This window comes from Oryctolagus cuniculus, chromosome 11 (genome assembly GCF_051225735.1).
Source record: "Oryctolagus cuniculus isolate XC-2025 breed Fujian yellow rabbit chromosome 11, ASM5122573v1, whole genome shotgun sequence".
Classification (NCBI taxonomy): Eukaryota; Metazoa; Chordata; class Mammalia; order Lagomorpha; family Leporidae; genus Oryctolagus; species Oryctolagus cuniculus.
Window position 1 is genome coordinate 116011121 of NC_142877.1, and position 16427 is coordinate 116027547.

General features: G+C 56.7%; 1 protein-coding gene across 3 annotated transcripts in view; it reads right to left on the reverse strand.

The window, feature by feature from the left end:
- Positions 1 to 4051: 4051 nt before the first annotated feature.
- ENTHD1 (ENTH domain containing 1) overlaps positions 4052 to 16427 on the reverse strand; it is a 141223-nt gene continuing 128847 nt past the window's right edge. For all 3 annotated transcript variants that reach the window (XM_051834068.3, XM_002721414.6, XM_089308954.1), the window contains one exon: positions 4052 to 5178. In XM_051834068.3, the coding sequence (XP_051690028.3) occupies positions 4589 to 5178 (590 nt within the window). In that variant the 3' untranslated portion in view covers positions 4052 to 4588. The remainder of the gene's footprint in view (positions 5179 to 16427) is intronic.

Sequence of the window (16427 nt, forward strand, 5' to 3'; positions counted from 1 at the left end):
TGGAGCGGGATTTGATTTATCCCCCAGAACCTTCCAGAACTCAGGCTGTCTGAGGACAGCAACTCCACCTGGGCTCTGTTGCCCCCAGCGTGCCCAGGTCCCAGTACAGAGTCTCACACACAGCAGGTGCTCAGAGACACCTGGAGGGCAGTGACCACAGCGGTCCCTTCTCCCCACGGGTGCCGGCTGAGTCTAACCGATTCCCACTTCCATTCTGATGGCTTTGGAAGGTGACGGGATCAGAAATCACCCCACACAGGTGAGAAGTCTTTTTTTTTTTTTTTTTTAAAGATTTATTTATTTATTTGAAAGTCAGAGTTACAGAGAGAGAGAAAGAGAAAGAGGGAGGGAGCCAGACAGACAGACAGAGAGGTCTTCATCTGCTGGTTCACTCCCCAGATGTCCACAACGGCCGGAGCTGTGCAGATCCGAAGCCAGGAGCCAGGAGCTTCTTCCAGGTCTCCTACGTGGGTGCAGGGGCCCAAGGACTTGGGCCATCTTCCACTGCTATCCCAGGCCACAGCAAAAAGCTGGATCGGAAGTGGAGCAGCCAGGACTAGAACTGGCACCCATATGGGATGCCGGCGCTTCAGGCCAGGGCGTTAACCCACTGTGCCACAGTGCTGGCCCCAAGGAGAGAAGTCTGTTGAGAGATTTTCCTTACCTTCAGTGAGGATGAACTGATTGGAAGCCTCTCAGGCGGAGTTGAAGTCTGGGGTTGGCCTGGGTGTCCTGGAGACCTTGAAGCCTGATCCTGATTTACCTAACCCCGAGGGAGGTGTAGCAGGCAGAGGCAAACAAGCAAAGAACACCCACCAAAACGACCAACTCCTTCGTTATTCATACAACCAGCGCACAAAGGTGATCAGGCACCCAGGAAAACGCCCAGAGCACCCATCAGCAGAGATCGTAGTAACAGAAACAGACCAGCAGGAAGGTCAGGCGTTAGTCTACAGCGTACATGCTTGGACGCCAGGAAACGCGTCTCTACCCTTCTATATATTTTAAGCTGAAGGACCGTGAAGACGCTACCTACCCAGACTGGTGATAAAATGGCACGGCGACTTTGTTCAAAGAGTAGTCTGGCCGTTCCTCCAAAAGCCCAAGTTAAGAGTTACCTTTGAGGCTGGCGCCGCGGCTCAATAGGCTAATCCTCCACCTTGCGGCGCCGGCACACCGGGTTCTAGTCCTGGTCAGGGTGCCGGATTCTGTCCCGGTTGCCCCTCTTCCAGGCCAGCTCTCTGCTGTGGCCCGGGAGTGCAGTGGAGGATGGTCCAAGTGCTTGGGCCCTGCACCCCATGGGAGACCAGGAGAAGCACCTGGCTCCTGCCATCGGATCAGCGCGGTGCGCTGGCTGCGGCGGCCATTGGAGGGTGAACCAACGACAAAGGAAGACCTTTCTCTCTGTCTCTCTCTCTCACTGTCCACTTTGCTTGTCAAAAAAAAAAAAAAAAAAAAGTTCCCTTCGGATGGGGCGAGGGCACTGCTGGGTGTGTGCGGGGGCTGGGAGCACACCTCTGCACGAGTGTTCACGGCAGCATCGCTCCTAATGCAGAAGAGCGCCAACAACCCAACCGTCCACCACGCCGCTTCCGTCCGAGGAGGAGTGAAGTGGCCCCAGGGCGTGGCTGCAGGCTAACCTGCCCCGTGGGATGCTGGCATCCCGTGCGGGAGCTCGAGTTCCAGTCCCAGGTGCTGTTTCTGATCCAGGTTCCTACTAACGCGCCTGGGAGGACAGTGGGAGAAGGCTCTTGTCCTTGGGCCCCGGCCACCCCCGCGGGAGGTGGGGAGCGAGCTCCGGGCTCCTGGCTTCAAGCCTGGCCCAGTTCTAGCTGTTGTGGCCGTTAGGAGAGCAAACCAGCGGATGGAAGCTCGCTCTCGCTCTCTCTCTCTCTCTCTCTCTCTCTCTGCCTCTCCTTCTTTCTCTGTCAGCCTGGCTTTCAAATATGTAAATAAATTTTTTTAAAGAAAAAGAATGAAGCAGTGATGCACGCTACGGTGCGCCTGAACCTCAGAAACATTGAGACACAAGCTACGTAGGTGCTGTGGCGCCACTTACACCAAGTCCCCAAAGCAGGTCAGTGCAGGAGACAGACGTACATTAGTGGTGCCAGGCCTGAGAACGGCGAGTGGACAGTGGCTGCTCACCCCTGCCCACACACTAAAAGCCACTGAATCCCACACTTGAAAGGTCAAGTTCATGATAAGTGAACCTTACCTTGGTTTCTAGGCTCTGTGGGACCAGTCGAGTAAAGAACACCGTAGCCTTCAATGAATACACTGAACTACTCCCAGCGCCTTGCTAGGAGAGTGCCTTCTGTTTACTTGCTCTTTTGCTTTTTTAAAGATTTGTTTTTTGAAAGGCAGAATGACAGAAAGGAGGGCGAGGCAGACAGAGACTGACCTTCCCCCTACTGGTTCAGCCCCCAGACAGCTGGAACAGCAGAGGCCGGGTCAGCTGCAAGCCAGGGCCCAGAACTCCGCCAGAGTCTCTCACACAGCGGCCGGGGCGCAGCTCCTCGAACGACACCTGCTGTCTTCCTGAGGCACGGGACCAGGGAGCTGGGCCAGAGCAGAGCTGGGCCGCGGAAGGGCCGAGCCCGCGGGGCCATGGTGCCGGCCGCCCCTCGCCCGTGGCGCAGTAAGGCCTCTGTGTTCACCTGTTCACCGCGCTCCCCAACACAGGCAGCCTGGAAATGGTGGCACCAATATCAGCCTCCGGGAGGTCATACGGGGCTATGCAGAACCCCACAAGTGAAGCACACTAACTGAATCACAAACTCGATGGGATCATCAGACAGCCGGCGGAGAGCGAATTTGGTGGCAGGTTGGAAAACAACGAGATATTCTTGGGTGGGGGTCAAACTTATTTTCAAACGGTTCAGCAAAAACCTGTTCCTACAACGCACATGTAGACTCAAACGTGTTTAGCAGGAGAGAGAGAAAGCAGAGCTGGAAACCGTGGGCATTCAACGCACCACTGCACACTCCCGGCTCCCGGACACCACCACTGCTGTCCTGCCCCCGCGGCGGCTCTCGGCGTCCTCCAGATCTCTGCTCCGGCGGCCCAAGGCTCTGCCACACTCACTCCCTTGTGAACTCCGTCAGCCCCATGGCTTTAAATAACCAGACACGAACTCCCGGCCTGCGTCCCGATCTGGACCTCGCGGGTCCAGCCGTTGAACTAGCATCTCCACCCGATTACCTGGCAAACATCCGAAATTCGCAAACCCAAAAACGAGCTTGAACCTCAGTGGCTGGCAGCTCCAGGCTCCTCGGCCGCTCAGACGGGCCCGTGGGCTCGCGCCGGACCTAGCTGCCTCCCGTGCGTTCTGCGACTCCTTCAACCATCACCGCGCACTTCCGCCATCACGCCGCCCTGCTCTGAGCCTCTCATTCGCTTTCCCGCTCCACCCACGCCCCTGCCCACGCTCCCCGCACGGTCAGAGCGGTCGTTTAGAATCTAAATCAGCCCTGTCATTTTGCACCCAGAACCCACGGTGGTTTTTGTTTCACAGAGGAGAAGCGCGCGTGCGTGCCGCGGCGCTGGAGGACCTACTCCACGCCCTGCTCTTGGTGCCATCGCCCTCGGCTACTGCTCTGCCCCGTGCGCGCCGCACTGCAGCCAGCGCGGCCCCTGCCGCCCCCCCGCCCCCCGACACGCCGAGCGTCCTGCGCGGCCCTCCAGCCCCGACCCTGACCAGTCCTCTGTCTCCTAAACCCAGTTTGCAGGAGGAAAAGTAGGTTATCTGCAAGTGGCGCCCAGGTGTTACTGTCCTTTTTCCAATGCCCCGTGTTTCTTCAACGTAACCTGGGCCCACTTGACCCTTAAGTTGGCCGCTGCTGGAACAGAGCGATGGGCACGTGGACCCATTACACCACCCTCCGGAGAGTAAGCCGGAGCGGCCAGTGTGTTCTAGCGGGCAGCGCGCTCTAGAATTCCCGCACTAGACCACTTCTCCCCTAAGCAAGACACTTCTTTTGGAAAGGCCACCTTAATGAATTAAAAACATACACGTAAGATGAAAAATAGCAAATTTATTTTATGAAATAGAAGGAAAAGGATTCACCTGAATTCACCTTGCAATGCGCAAACAGCACAGGCCATCCGCACCCTACTGGCTTCCACTGAGCTCGCCCACTGCGGCACCTGCACCCGGCCTGCAGAACCAGGACCTGCAGGAGCGCACGTGGCGCTCACGCCCCAGGCTGTCCTCCCAGGACCGGGCGGGGCTCCACGCAGCCGGAAAACCTGGGGCTTCCCCTGCCGGCTCAGCCAACGGTCCTCGGTGCTCATCTGTAACTCGGGTCTTAGCCAGGCCTCACCGGAGCTCAGTCCAGCTCCGGTGGAGCAGAGAGCACAGAACAAGGTTCCCGGCCTCAGGCGAACTGCACCTGGTATCTGATCTAAACTTAAACTTCTCTCTCTGAAAAACAAACCACTCAGATGAACGCATTGCTGTGAAAGATGCTAATGAGCTGAGAGGGGCACACTCCACCGTCCCCTCTCCCCCGCCCCACGGTAACAGGGGTCGGGACTCCCCCACCCCCATCAGGTCTTTGGGAAGTGGAACCAGGAGTCCCGGGGTCAGAGCGGCTGGGAGCCGCCCTCGCCCTCCACGCCCTCCCCGCCCTCCCCGCCCCCGCTCATGCTCAGCAGGTGGCTGTTGACCACGGTCAGCTCCTGGATCACCAGACTCAGGTCCTCGTGTAACCTGGCGATGGCGTTCCTCACCTCCCCCAGGAGGACTTTGACGGAACTGTTGGCTTCGGGGTCCCTAGGCAAGCTCCCGGTTGTCTGAAAACTAGAACAGGACAGAGAGGTGAAGCAGTCTAGGTTCTGGGTGGACAGCTCGACCCAGTTGCTGCTGGCGAGGCGACTCCTCTGCTGCTTGGCGGGGTCGGAGCTGGCCGGGGGAGCTTCCGCCGGGTTGGGGTTGCCATTCTCGTCGTTGGCCAAAGACGCGGGGCTCTCGGGAGCGAAGGGGCAGCGGGCCTGGGTGGGCGCAGCTCCGTCTTTGGGGGAGGCGGAGGAGGGCCGCTCGTGGGGCAGAGTCCAGAAGGGAGGTCCGGCCAGAAGCGGGTGCAGGAGCTGAGCGGACTTGTCCGGAGAAGCGGACTCCGGCGACGACAGGGACAGCGTGGAACGGGACGAGGCGCCCTCGGACGTGGCTGCCGCTGAAATGCGCAAGAGAAGGATGTATCAGCACACGGTGAGAGGGATCGCTGGAGGAATTTCATACTGCAGACTCTGTGAAGTCTACATACATGCACTACTTCGAATTTTACAGTTAAATATTCATAATACGACCCCCCCCCCCAAGAAAAAACCCAGGGCAGGAAGCAGAGAACCTGGATGGATCAGATGTCAATACCACCACAGCACTGAATGAAAGCAGGCTGTGACATTCACCGTGACCCCGCAACCCCGCCCAGCAGGTGTTCACGGCACCTGAATCAGGCACAGGAGGGCGTCCCCCTCTCCGCCCCCGCGGCGCTCTAAGCTGATATGTAAAGCAGAGTCACAGAAACCTGCATTTTAGATTCTTTCATTTGTTTTTTCCCCTTTCAGACGATGACAAAATGAGCTGCCAGCCACAAAGAACCCAGGGCTGTGCGTCGGGCTCATTTCTCTACGGTCAAGCGCCAGAGGGCTGAACCTCACTCATCCGAGCTCCACAACCCCTCGGCACACACACATTCCTCTCACCAAGAAGTCACACGTAACATCAACAGCACTCTATTTTCCAGAAGCCTAGATTTGAGACGATTCTTACTTCTTTGCAGACAAACCCGTAGGCGGTCACTTCTCTGGGACTTGGCTGAGCGTCCCCCCCCCCCACGGTGGGAGGAGCAGGCCAGCCGTGACACCAGGCGGGAAACGGACTCCTCCTCCAGGTAGACCGCGAGGTTGGGGGGGGGCTCACCACGCCCACTGAAGTTCTCAAACACGGGGCCTTCACGCCCTCCTTGAACTTCCTGTGCGTTACGTTCACGTGATACAAATTGGTGAAATCCAATTCTAAAGTCTTTGCAAGCAACGGCGACCCTGGCACCTTTTCACAGAGAGACTTACTCCCTGCAAGTCACAGAACGTGGACACGCACGCTCACCGCCTAGCACGCGAGGCTTCTCTGTATGACATTTTTGCTTTACGTATTCGTGACGCGTCTGAGACTCAATTGGATCTCCTTTAAGAAAACGTGGTCAGGACGGGCGGCTCCGAGTGCCTGCTTCAAAGCCCTGCACAGCCCATCTCCACTTCTCAGGAAAATCTCCAATCACACGACTTGCTGGGGCGAAATGAGTTTTCTCAGCTGCTGGAGCCACACCTGGAGGGGAAGGCAGGGGCCTTTGTTCGCCAGCCGTCAGTCAAACCAAGGCCAGGCTAACCCAGCCACTCCCTCCGCGGGCTAAAGGCTGGTCCACGGCAGGGCGGGCGACGCGGAAGTCTCGTGTCTGCGTTCGAGCGACACTGCCGCACCGTGGAGGCTGGCCTCCTGCGCTGGCTCTGCTTTCCACACCCACACGTCCACTCTCCAGCGGCCACCTTGCAGGATGCCCGAGAAGCCAGGGTCCTGGGAGCTCGCGTGACTGCACTCTCCCTGCAGCCGGCTGGCGATCTGTTACACACAGGAGCCCTTCGCTCAGAGTTCGGAAGCCCCGGTCACTGCTGTCTTGTTCCCAGCTCTGCTGCTCGGGACTTGGAGCCATTTGGCGCGTCTTGTTTTGTTTTGTTTTTAGTTTGAGATTTGTTTACTTACTTGAAAGGCAGAGGGAGACACAAGAGAGGAAGAGAGGGAGAGAGGGAGAGAGGAAGAGCGGGAGGGAGAGTAAGTGAGCTCATCTCTATCTGCTGGTTCCTCTCCTAATGGCTGGGCTGGGCCAAAGCCAGGAGTCAGGAGCTCCATTGGGGTCTCCCTCGTGGGTGCAGGGCCAAGCCCTTGGGCCATCCTCCACTGCTCTCCCAGGCCACAGCAGAGAGTGGGATCAGAAGAGGGGCAGCCAGGACTGGGCCAGCACTCTGATGTGGAGGCTGGGGTTGCAGGCAATGGCTTAACCTGCTCTGCCCAAGAAAAACTGTTTTCAAAGTTGTCCAGTCGTTTCACAGTGTCTCCTCCCAGCTCTGTGTTTGCTTTTGTCTCAGTAGGTCCTCTAGATGGCTGGCATTCCTTGTTATTTGGTGATGACCCAGAATGGCGAATTAAAAACGCGTGGTGAGCTCCGGGTGTGGTAAAGGACCCGTGGACTTCCAGGTCAGCGTGCGGTCCCACGCTGGGAGCCACCATGCTTCCTTCTGGGTCGAGGCAGGCTCTAGCAAGGCAGGTTTTCCTAGCCCTGCCTAGGGTGGGAGGAGCTGGCTGCCAGGGCTGGTAGATATCCAGCGTTCCGCATCTGGTTTGCCTGCCGTCCCTAACCCTGCAGTTGTGGTTCAAGTACCCACATCCTACCTCCAGATTCAGCCAAGGGCGGAGGTGGGCAGGTCTTCAAGGCAACTGTTTATTGTTGGGCAAGATGGAGAATTCGAAGGGCCTAATTGCTTTTCAACTTCTTTCCTAATGGTTTTTCGGCATGAATTACAGAACACGTGTGTGTGTGTGTGTGTGCGTGTGTGTGTGTTTAAACATTTATTTTATCTTTATTTGAAACGCAGCGTTACAGACAGACAGGGAGAGAGGCGCGGAGGGAGTGGGGGAGAGATCTTCCACCTGCTGGTTCACGCCCCAGATCCCCAAATGGCTGCAAAGGTTAGGGCTGGGCCAGACTGACTCCAGGTTCTGCTGCTTTCCCAGGCACATTAGAAGGGGCTGGATGGGCAGTGGGGCAGCCGGGACTCCCACCTGTGTCCTATATGGATAACGGCACTGCAGGAGGCAGCTTTACCTGCTATGCCACAACGCTGGCCCTGGAATAGCTTTCAGAATCTCATTTTTTTATTTTTTTAAAGATTTATTTATTTGAAAGTCAGAGTCACACAGAGAGAGAAGGAGAGGCAGAGAGAGAGAGAGAGAGAGAGAGAGAGAGAGAGAGAGAGAGGTCTTCCATCTGATGGTTCACTCCCCAATTGGCCGCAATGGCCGGAACTGCACCGTTCCAAAGCCAGGAGCCAGGAGCTTTCTCTGGGTCTCCCACGCGGGTGCAGGGGCCCAAGGACTTGGGCCATCTTCTACTGCTTTCCCAGGTCATAGCAGAGAGCTGGATCAGAGGTGGAGCAGCCGCGACTTGAACCGGCGCCCATATGGGATGCTGGCGCTTTAGGCCAGGGCGTTAACCTGCTGTGCCACGGTGCCGGCCCCTATAATCTCATTTTAAACACAAGAGCCTATCAAAAAGTTCTCAGAAAATGAAATTAGAAGATACTTTTCTTCTGGTGCCCCTTGTCCCCTCAAACTGATATCCATGCATACGAGTATGAGGCAAAGAAATCTCAAAGGGTGAAAATCTGTCTCAAGTTCACAAAGCTGAGTGGCAGAGACAGGATTCAAACTTGAGTCTCCTTGGTGTCCAAGCAGATCCTAACCCTGATCCTATACCTCCGTACACTAGGCGTTGTACTCTATTAGAGAACTGTGCTATACTCCGAGTGTAAGACAGAGCAGGCAGCCCGGACGCGGAGGGACATGGCGTTTTATCTGTAGGGAACAGGTGATGGCCCTGCTAATCTGTACCCAGAGAGACAGCAGGGGAGAGGACAAGAGGACTCACGTGAAGACAGTCACACAGACGTAGGATCTTCCACTTCTCTTATTGCACATGAGTTAGAACTGGGTTTAATAGATGAAAGTAACAGGACAAGCAGATGTTAGTCCAATTAATACAAGAACTTTCATTTTTTAAAAGATTTATTTATTTATTTGAAAGTCAGAGTTAGAGAAGGAGAGGCAGAGAGAGAGACAGAGAGAGAGAGAGAGAGAGAGAGAGGTCTTCCATCCCCTGGTTCACTCCCCAGATGGCTGCAATGGCTGGAGCCGCGCCGATCCAAAGTCAGAAGCCAGGAGCTTCTTCTGGGTCTCCCAAGCACTTGGGCCATCTTCTGCTGCTTTCCCAGGCCATAGCAGAGAGCTGGATGGGAAGTGGAGCAGCTGGGACTCGAACCAGCGCCCACATGGTATGCCGGCACTGCAGGCGGCGGCTTTACTCACCACGCCACAGCGGCCCCAACGAAAGAACTCTCTGAAGTCATGGTTCTCTGCACATGCCAGGCACTGCTGAGTGTCTCGCTGCTCGTGGGGCCCAGGCACGGTGACCACGACCGTGTGGCAGCAGAGCGCCCGTCAGAAGACAGCACCGGGTGCCTGGAGGCGAGTCTCGGACCCCAGGATGCGGCAGGGCTGTCAGTGCAGGCGCTCCCGCCGCGCGCGGACACGGGAGGACTCTGCTTCCCACGCCTGCCCACCTTTCTCCTGCGCTGTGGCTGCCGCGCTGACGGACTGGCTCACCACTGTTTACGGCTGTGCGGCTGTGATTCTCAGGCTACATGATGCTTTCGCTTCTAAAAAGCCACTCGTCTCTAATTGCTGCACATCAATTTGCTTTTGTTTCCAAACACTCCGCAGCTGCACCACACGCCCAGCTGAATCCGGGGCACGTCTCCGCTGCCCGTTTGCTTCCCTTCTCTGGCTCCCCGCAGCAGTTGTTTGGATCTCTTGCTGCATTCATCCTCTCCCTACAGTCCATTCAATGGTGCTGACATGCAGCGAATACCAGAGAGAAGATGCAATAAATGTTATCTTAACATTTTGTGGGGGCCGGAGCTGTGGTGTAGTGGGTAAAGCCACCGCCTGCAGTGCCGGCATCCCATATGGGCGCCGGTTCAAGTCCCAGCTGCTCCACTTCCCATCCAGCTCTCTGCTATGGCCTGGGAAAGCAGCAGAAGATGGCCCAAGTGCTTGGGCCCCTGCACCCATGTGGGAGGCCTGGAAGAAGCTCCTGGCTCCTGGCTTTGGATCGGTGCAGCTCTGGCCATCGTGGCCATTTGGGGAGTGAACCAGCAGATGGAAGACCACTCTTTCTCTCTCTGCCTCTCTGTAACTTTGCTTTCAAATAAATAAATCTTTAAAAAAATTTTGTGAGGTGTATGCAGGCCAATTGAGCTTGTGTGATGACAACATATGTATAAAATTATTCCAAGTGTTGATGGGTATGTTTATTTATATTCATAAATAATAAAAAGTCAGTTAATTATAGTACAGCTTTAAATTTAAAAAGCATTTAGAAGAATGGTGCTACCAAAATAAAATAACAGGTACGGCCACTGCCTGGGATACTGGCATCCCCTGTGGGCACCTGTCCATGTCCCGGCTGCTCCACTTCTGACCCAGGTCCCTGCTAATGGCCTGGGGAAAGCAGAAGAAAATGGTCCAAGTGTCTGGGCCCCTGCCATCCACGTGGGAGGCCCAGATGAAGCTCCCGGCTTCATCCTGGCCCAGCCCTGGCCACGGCGGCCATCTGGGGAGTGAACCATTGGATGGAAGCTCTCTCTCTGTCTCTCTCTCTAACTCTGACTTTCAAATAAATCTTTAAAAGAAATAAAATGATGCATTTCTAGAAATGCTTAAAAACCCTTATTTGCTATAAGTGTACATTCTCCTGCAAGCATCGGTCCTTGATTAACAGTTCATGTACAACGGAGGAATTTTATTTTCATTCTCTCATTCATCGCTTTCAGTGTTCTTAGCTGATATACAATGGCTGTCACGTTAACTATACACACACGCTGTTCTGATTTTTATTCTGTGGTTAAAAATTCCAACAGTTTACACAAGTGTTCCTAGCGGAATTATCTGTCATAGCCAACATGTGGAAACAAGTGTAGTAACTGATGTGTGGATAAGCAGAACGCATGCAACTGTGCAATGGAGTGTCACCGAGCCATGGAGAGAAGCGAGCTACTGACGGCGCTGCGGCACAGAGGACCCGCGTGAGGAAGCCACGGCTCACAGGCCGCCTTCACAGGGAACGTCCGGGACGCCAGGAGCTAAGGGGAGGGGCCGGGGAGTGAACTTTCCCAGGGGACGACAATGTCCCGGCGATGACCGAACAAGTCCAAGAATATCCTAAAAACGACTAAACCGTGCTCTTTAAAAAGGTGCGTTTTATAGTATATGAATTAGTCCTCAATTGTTAAAAAAAGCAGACCATTTGAAAATTTATTTTAATGTCATTATTGTAAGTAAGTTACATAAAATAAACAGATTAAAAAGCCCCTAAACCACTTCAGTTTTTACTGGGAAAAGCAGGTCACCGGACTAAAGGTGAGTTTTCTCACTTCTCTCGGAAGCATAACTGGTTCACTTAGCTTGAAAGACGCCCGGTGTGTCTCTCTGGCCACCTGGCAGTGGGCAGAGCGGCCGGGCGCTTCCCTGGAGGGTGCGGGGCGCCCCCACCCCCACCCCGGGGTGCTTCCCTGGAGGGTGCGGGGCGCCCCCACCCCCACCCCGGGCGCCTTCCCTGGAGGGTGCGGGGCAGGCTCGGCTGAGCGGCCTGAGAGGGAACCCCGGGCGGCCGGCGCTTTCTACCACCCTCCGCGTTCCCCTCAGGGAAACTGAGTCGCTCTGGCTAGGAAGGCCTTTACGGACAGAAAGGAAAGGGCAGCCTAAGGCTCTGCTGCGCCTCACGCAGGGTTCCCCGCACTGGCAGGAGTGAAGGGCACAGCGGCCGCCCCGGACAGCTCCTCCCGAGGCCCCCGGCACAGGGAGCCGTGGGCCGACCGAGGGTGAGGCCCGCGAGAACGGCCGTCCAACAGGAGAGTGGAGATCTTTTTAGTGCGCAGGGTAAACAATGATTTGAAAGAACAGTCTGAGCTACAGATGAGTAACATAACATTTACACTGAGGAGAGAGAACAGTCTGTCCCAGGAGCAGTTATTTATGATCAAGAGGTCAAGTGAGGTCACGGCAGCCAAAGTGTCTCACTTGGTCCGCACCTGAAGGCGAGCAGCTGGCTGCCTTCAACACCATCACTCACGGTCCACACCCGCTGCGGCGTGCGCCCTCTCACCGTCCACACCCGCTGAAGTGTGAACTCTCTCATGGTCCACACCCGCGGCAGCGTGCGCCCTCTCACCGTCCACACCCGCTGCAGCAGCGTGCGCCCTCACCGTCCACACCTGCTGCGGGGTGCGCCCTCTCACCGTCCACACCTGCTGAAGTGTGAACTCTCTCATGGTCCACACCCGTTGCAGCGTGCGCCCTCTCACCGTCCACACCTGCTGCGGCGTGCGCCCTCTCACCGTCCACACCCGCTGCGGCGTGCGCCCTCTCACCGTCCACACCTGCTGAAGTGTGAACTCTCTCATGGTCCACACCCGTTGCAGCGTGCGCGTGCAAATGGTCTTCAACTTGCCCTGCTCAGTGTCTCCAAAGAGTTTATAGTAGCAGATCCGGCCCCTCAGCCCAGGAGTTCTTCAACCAAAACCAGGAAGCAGAGCCCTTCTTGTCCATGCCCCAGCCCCCAGAGTGACACCAGTGTCCGTGGACCTGCACCGCCCCTCTGGCACGCGGCGGGTCTGTGCTCCTTTGAAGTCTTTTTTTTTTTTTTTTTTTGACAGGCAGAGTGGACAGTGAGAGAGAGAGAGACAGAGAGAAAGGTCTTCCTTTGCCGTTGGTTCACCCTCCAATGGCCACTGTAGCCGGCGCGCCGCGCTGATCCGAAGGCAGGAGCCAGGTGCTTCTCCTGGTCTCCCATGGGGTGCAGGGCCCAAGCGCCTGGGCCATCCTCCACTGCACTCCTGGGCCACAGCAGAGAGCTGGCCTGGAAGAGGGGCAACCAGGACAGAATCCGGCGCCCCGACCGGGACTAGAACCCGGTGTGCCGGCGCCGCTAGGCGGAGGATTAGCCTAGTGAGCCGCGGCGCCGGCCTGAAGTCTTGCTCTCCAGGATCGCCTGCCTCTGGCTTACGTCCACTCCCCCTTTCAAACGTCTCCCTGTGGCCTCACCGAATCCACAGAGCCCGCGACCCTCTTGTCTGGCGTAGACTGCTCTGTCCGTCACCCTGAGCACTTGCCCGCCGTCCCCTTGCTGCGGGTATCCTGCCGTTCTTGCCCACCGTAGCCCTTTCCAGTGAAGGACCGAAAATAGCACTCTAGGCTCTGTGGGCAGGAGTCTTTATTGCAACTACACTGCACAAAAGCAGTCAAAGAGGAAGCAATCAGCACGTTGTATGCAATAAAGCTCTACTGACCCACACAGGCAGTGAGCCAGCTTTGGCCCCGTCCTAACCTCCTTCCCGTGGAAACAGCCGCTCCTCCCGTGCCTGCGCCCAGGCCGGCAGCACAGGGCGGACAGCCCGGCTCGCGGCTCAGCGGCGGCTCAGCGGCGGCTCAGCAGCGCCCTCGTCCACCTCCTCAACCCTCTTGGCGCACGAGCTCTGACGGAAGAAAGGAAGCCACTCCCTGCAGGTGGCACCTGACCCGTTAAGACCAGCAGACAGTGACGACCCGCTCTGCTCCTGCCCCACAGCCCTCAGGCCCCGGAGCTTCTGACTTCCTGGGTTCTGGACTCTGGTCTCCTCCCTCCGCTCGGGGTCCACCTGCGACCCCTGCCTCCCCCGCTACCTCACCCTCTGGGGTCTCCTGCCTGGTTTCCCGGAGCAGCCTCCAGTTTCCCTCCCAAAGCCAACGCCATGTTCCTAAAATGCCTTGGTAAAGTCATCTGCACCGCTTCAGACCTTAATGACCTGAACTGTTTTCAAATTAAAGGCCAAGCTTCTTCACCACACACACAAGGGGTCTCTAAAAAGTTCACGGGAAACGTGTATTATGAGAACATTTTTGGCAACAAAGTAAACTTATCCTGCAGCGACAGTTTCCAGGAGCTCCCTGGAGCACTGTGTCACCTGTCGTCCCATTTGGCTTCCTTTCCCCGTTTTCCTCCATCACTTCTTCCTGTGCACTCTCCCTGCCTTCCTGTGCTTGGTGGGGGTGGTAAGGAGAGGGCAGACCCACCCCTGCCCTCTGGCGGCTGACATCCCAGCTGGAGAGAAAGGTGACCAAGACCTGTGTGATGGCGCCTGAGCTGGGCTGACAGCGAGCAGGGTGCCGAGAGCACGCGGCGGGGTGACCTGAAACGGCCTCGCGGCTGGGAAATCCTGAAGCGGCGATGCGTGAGCAGGTGCCCACGGAGGCAGGGCTGAGGATGGGTGAGCAGGTGCCCACGGAGGCAGGGCTGAGGATGGGTGAGCAGGTGCCCAGGCAGGCAGGGCTGAGGATGCGTGAGCAGGTGCCTAGGGAGGCAGGGCTGAGGATGCGTGAGCAGGTGCCCACGGAGGCAGGGCTGAGGATGCGTGAGCAGGTGCCTAGGGAGGCAGGGCTGAGGATGCGTGAGCAGGTGCCCACGGAGGCAGGGCTGAGGATGGGTGAGCAGGTGCCCAGGGAGGCAGGGCTGAGGATGGGTGAGCAGGTGCCCAGGGAGGCAGGGCTGAGGATGGGTGAGCAGGTGCCCAGGGAGGCAGGGCTGAGGATGGGTGAGCAGGTGCCCAGGCAGGCAGGGCTGAGGATGCGTGAGCAGGTGCCCAGGGAGGCAGGGCTGAGGATGGGTGAGCAGGTGCCCAGGCAGGCAGGGCTGAGGATGCGTGAGCAGGTGCCCAGGCAGGCAGGGCTGAGGATGGGTGAGCAGGTGCCCAGGCAGGCAGGGCTGAGGATGCGTGAGCAGGTGCCCAGGCAGGCAGGGCTGAGGCAGGAGTGCTTCGGGCCCAGGGAGGAGCAGGGGCGGTGGTGAAGCTACCGTGCGGAGCAGACAAACGGTGTGCGGCAGCAGCTGGGGCGCCCTGGCGGCTGGGAAGGCTGTTGGCCCAGCACTCTGAGCATGCAGCCCGCAGTCCCAGGGTTCGCAGGCCTGGTCCCCCCGGCTGCTCTGTGGACTATGAAGTTGGCTTCCCCGGAATCCCCCGGCTCAGTTACAAGTCTCTAGCACTCCTCCACCGAATGCCCCTTCTGGAAGGATAGTTTATTTGTTCCGAAGAATAAATGGGAAACTGCTGCCAACTTTTAGAAGCAAAACAGGGATTTCGAGGGTTAGGAGAGGGATGAGGGTCTGCAGTTCTACAAATGGAACTCAAATACGTCCACCTGTGTAGCAGCACTTACCTACCGAGTACCTGGCCCATCAGAGCACCTCCCCTGTTACGTCGTTCAATGCCCAGCATGGCTCAACATGGCAGTGACCCTCCATACCTGTTCTACTGCTGCAGACACTGAACGACAGATACACTCACAGGAGGAAGGCCCTGCTGAAGCCACGCAGTCAGTGCCCGCGCTCTTGGGAACCAGGCCGGCTGCCTCCAGAGCCTGTGCCCTCAGGACCTGCGCCATCCAGCAAACGAGGAGCCCTCACCTGGCCTTTCGGTGAGGTTTAGGGACACCGGATTTGTCCTCCAACCTCCCTTGAGAACTGACACCTCTGTGTCGTCCCCAGGCAGCCTCATGCTTCCTCTTCTGGGGATCAGGCACCTTTCAGACTGGGGTCCTCATGTTTGAGGCTGGCCAGTGGGGCTAGGGGCCTGTGGGCCTCTCGGACACGGGTGGGCTGTCCCTCACAGGCAGGCTGCCGGCTGTGGCTGGAAAGCCCGTCTCCAGACTGAATGGCGTCTCCCCCACTAATAGCTTCCTGTGCTGCATGTGTGACCTTGCAGCCTTAAACCACACCTTCAGGGTGGGCGCCATCTCTCACCCAGAGCTGGCAGGGGAAGGGGCTGAGCCCCTGGGGAGAGTCAGACTGGCTCCAGGAGACCCTGGCTATCTTGTGTGACCTTTGTGGCTTTAAATCACACCTCCAGGGTGGCTGCAATCTTCCAAAAAGGGCTAGCAGAAGAGGGGGGTCTGAGCCACTAAGGAGACGGACAGCCTCCAGGAGACCCCCACTGTCTCCATGAGCCCCACGCCCATCAACATACAGTAGTGAAACCCCCGTCCAGTGGGCACTCCCACAGAATGACCCAATGGGAAAAGCAGTATCGTCTTAGAAACCCGGGCCCCTTCCTCAGAGCCAGCGTCCCGCTCGGGCACTCCGCCGGCTCTCCTCTCAGACCAGACGCTTTCTCTGTCGCTTGCCAATCAAATTCCAGTTTCTTTTCTGTCTAATAAAAGTTTGTGCCTTTTTTCAAACTGTTTCCTGGCTTATTATTTCCATACTAAGCTGAGGAAAAGAACCCATGAGACTCGCTCCGGCCACCACCCTCGCCTCTGTGACTGGTAACAACATTCTAAATAACTAGATACAAAAATAACCTGGGCCTAACTTATCAACACAGAAACTTTAAGAATTTTCAATAAATGTTCTTAATTCTATCCATGCCCCACACACACACGTATATTCCGTCTCCCTCCTTCCTGCCTATTAACAAAGTTATAAGGAGAAATAAGGGCCAAATGAATTTTTGAATAAATCAATGATAAAATATTATAATTAAGAATGTGGTAAGTGGGGCC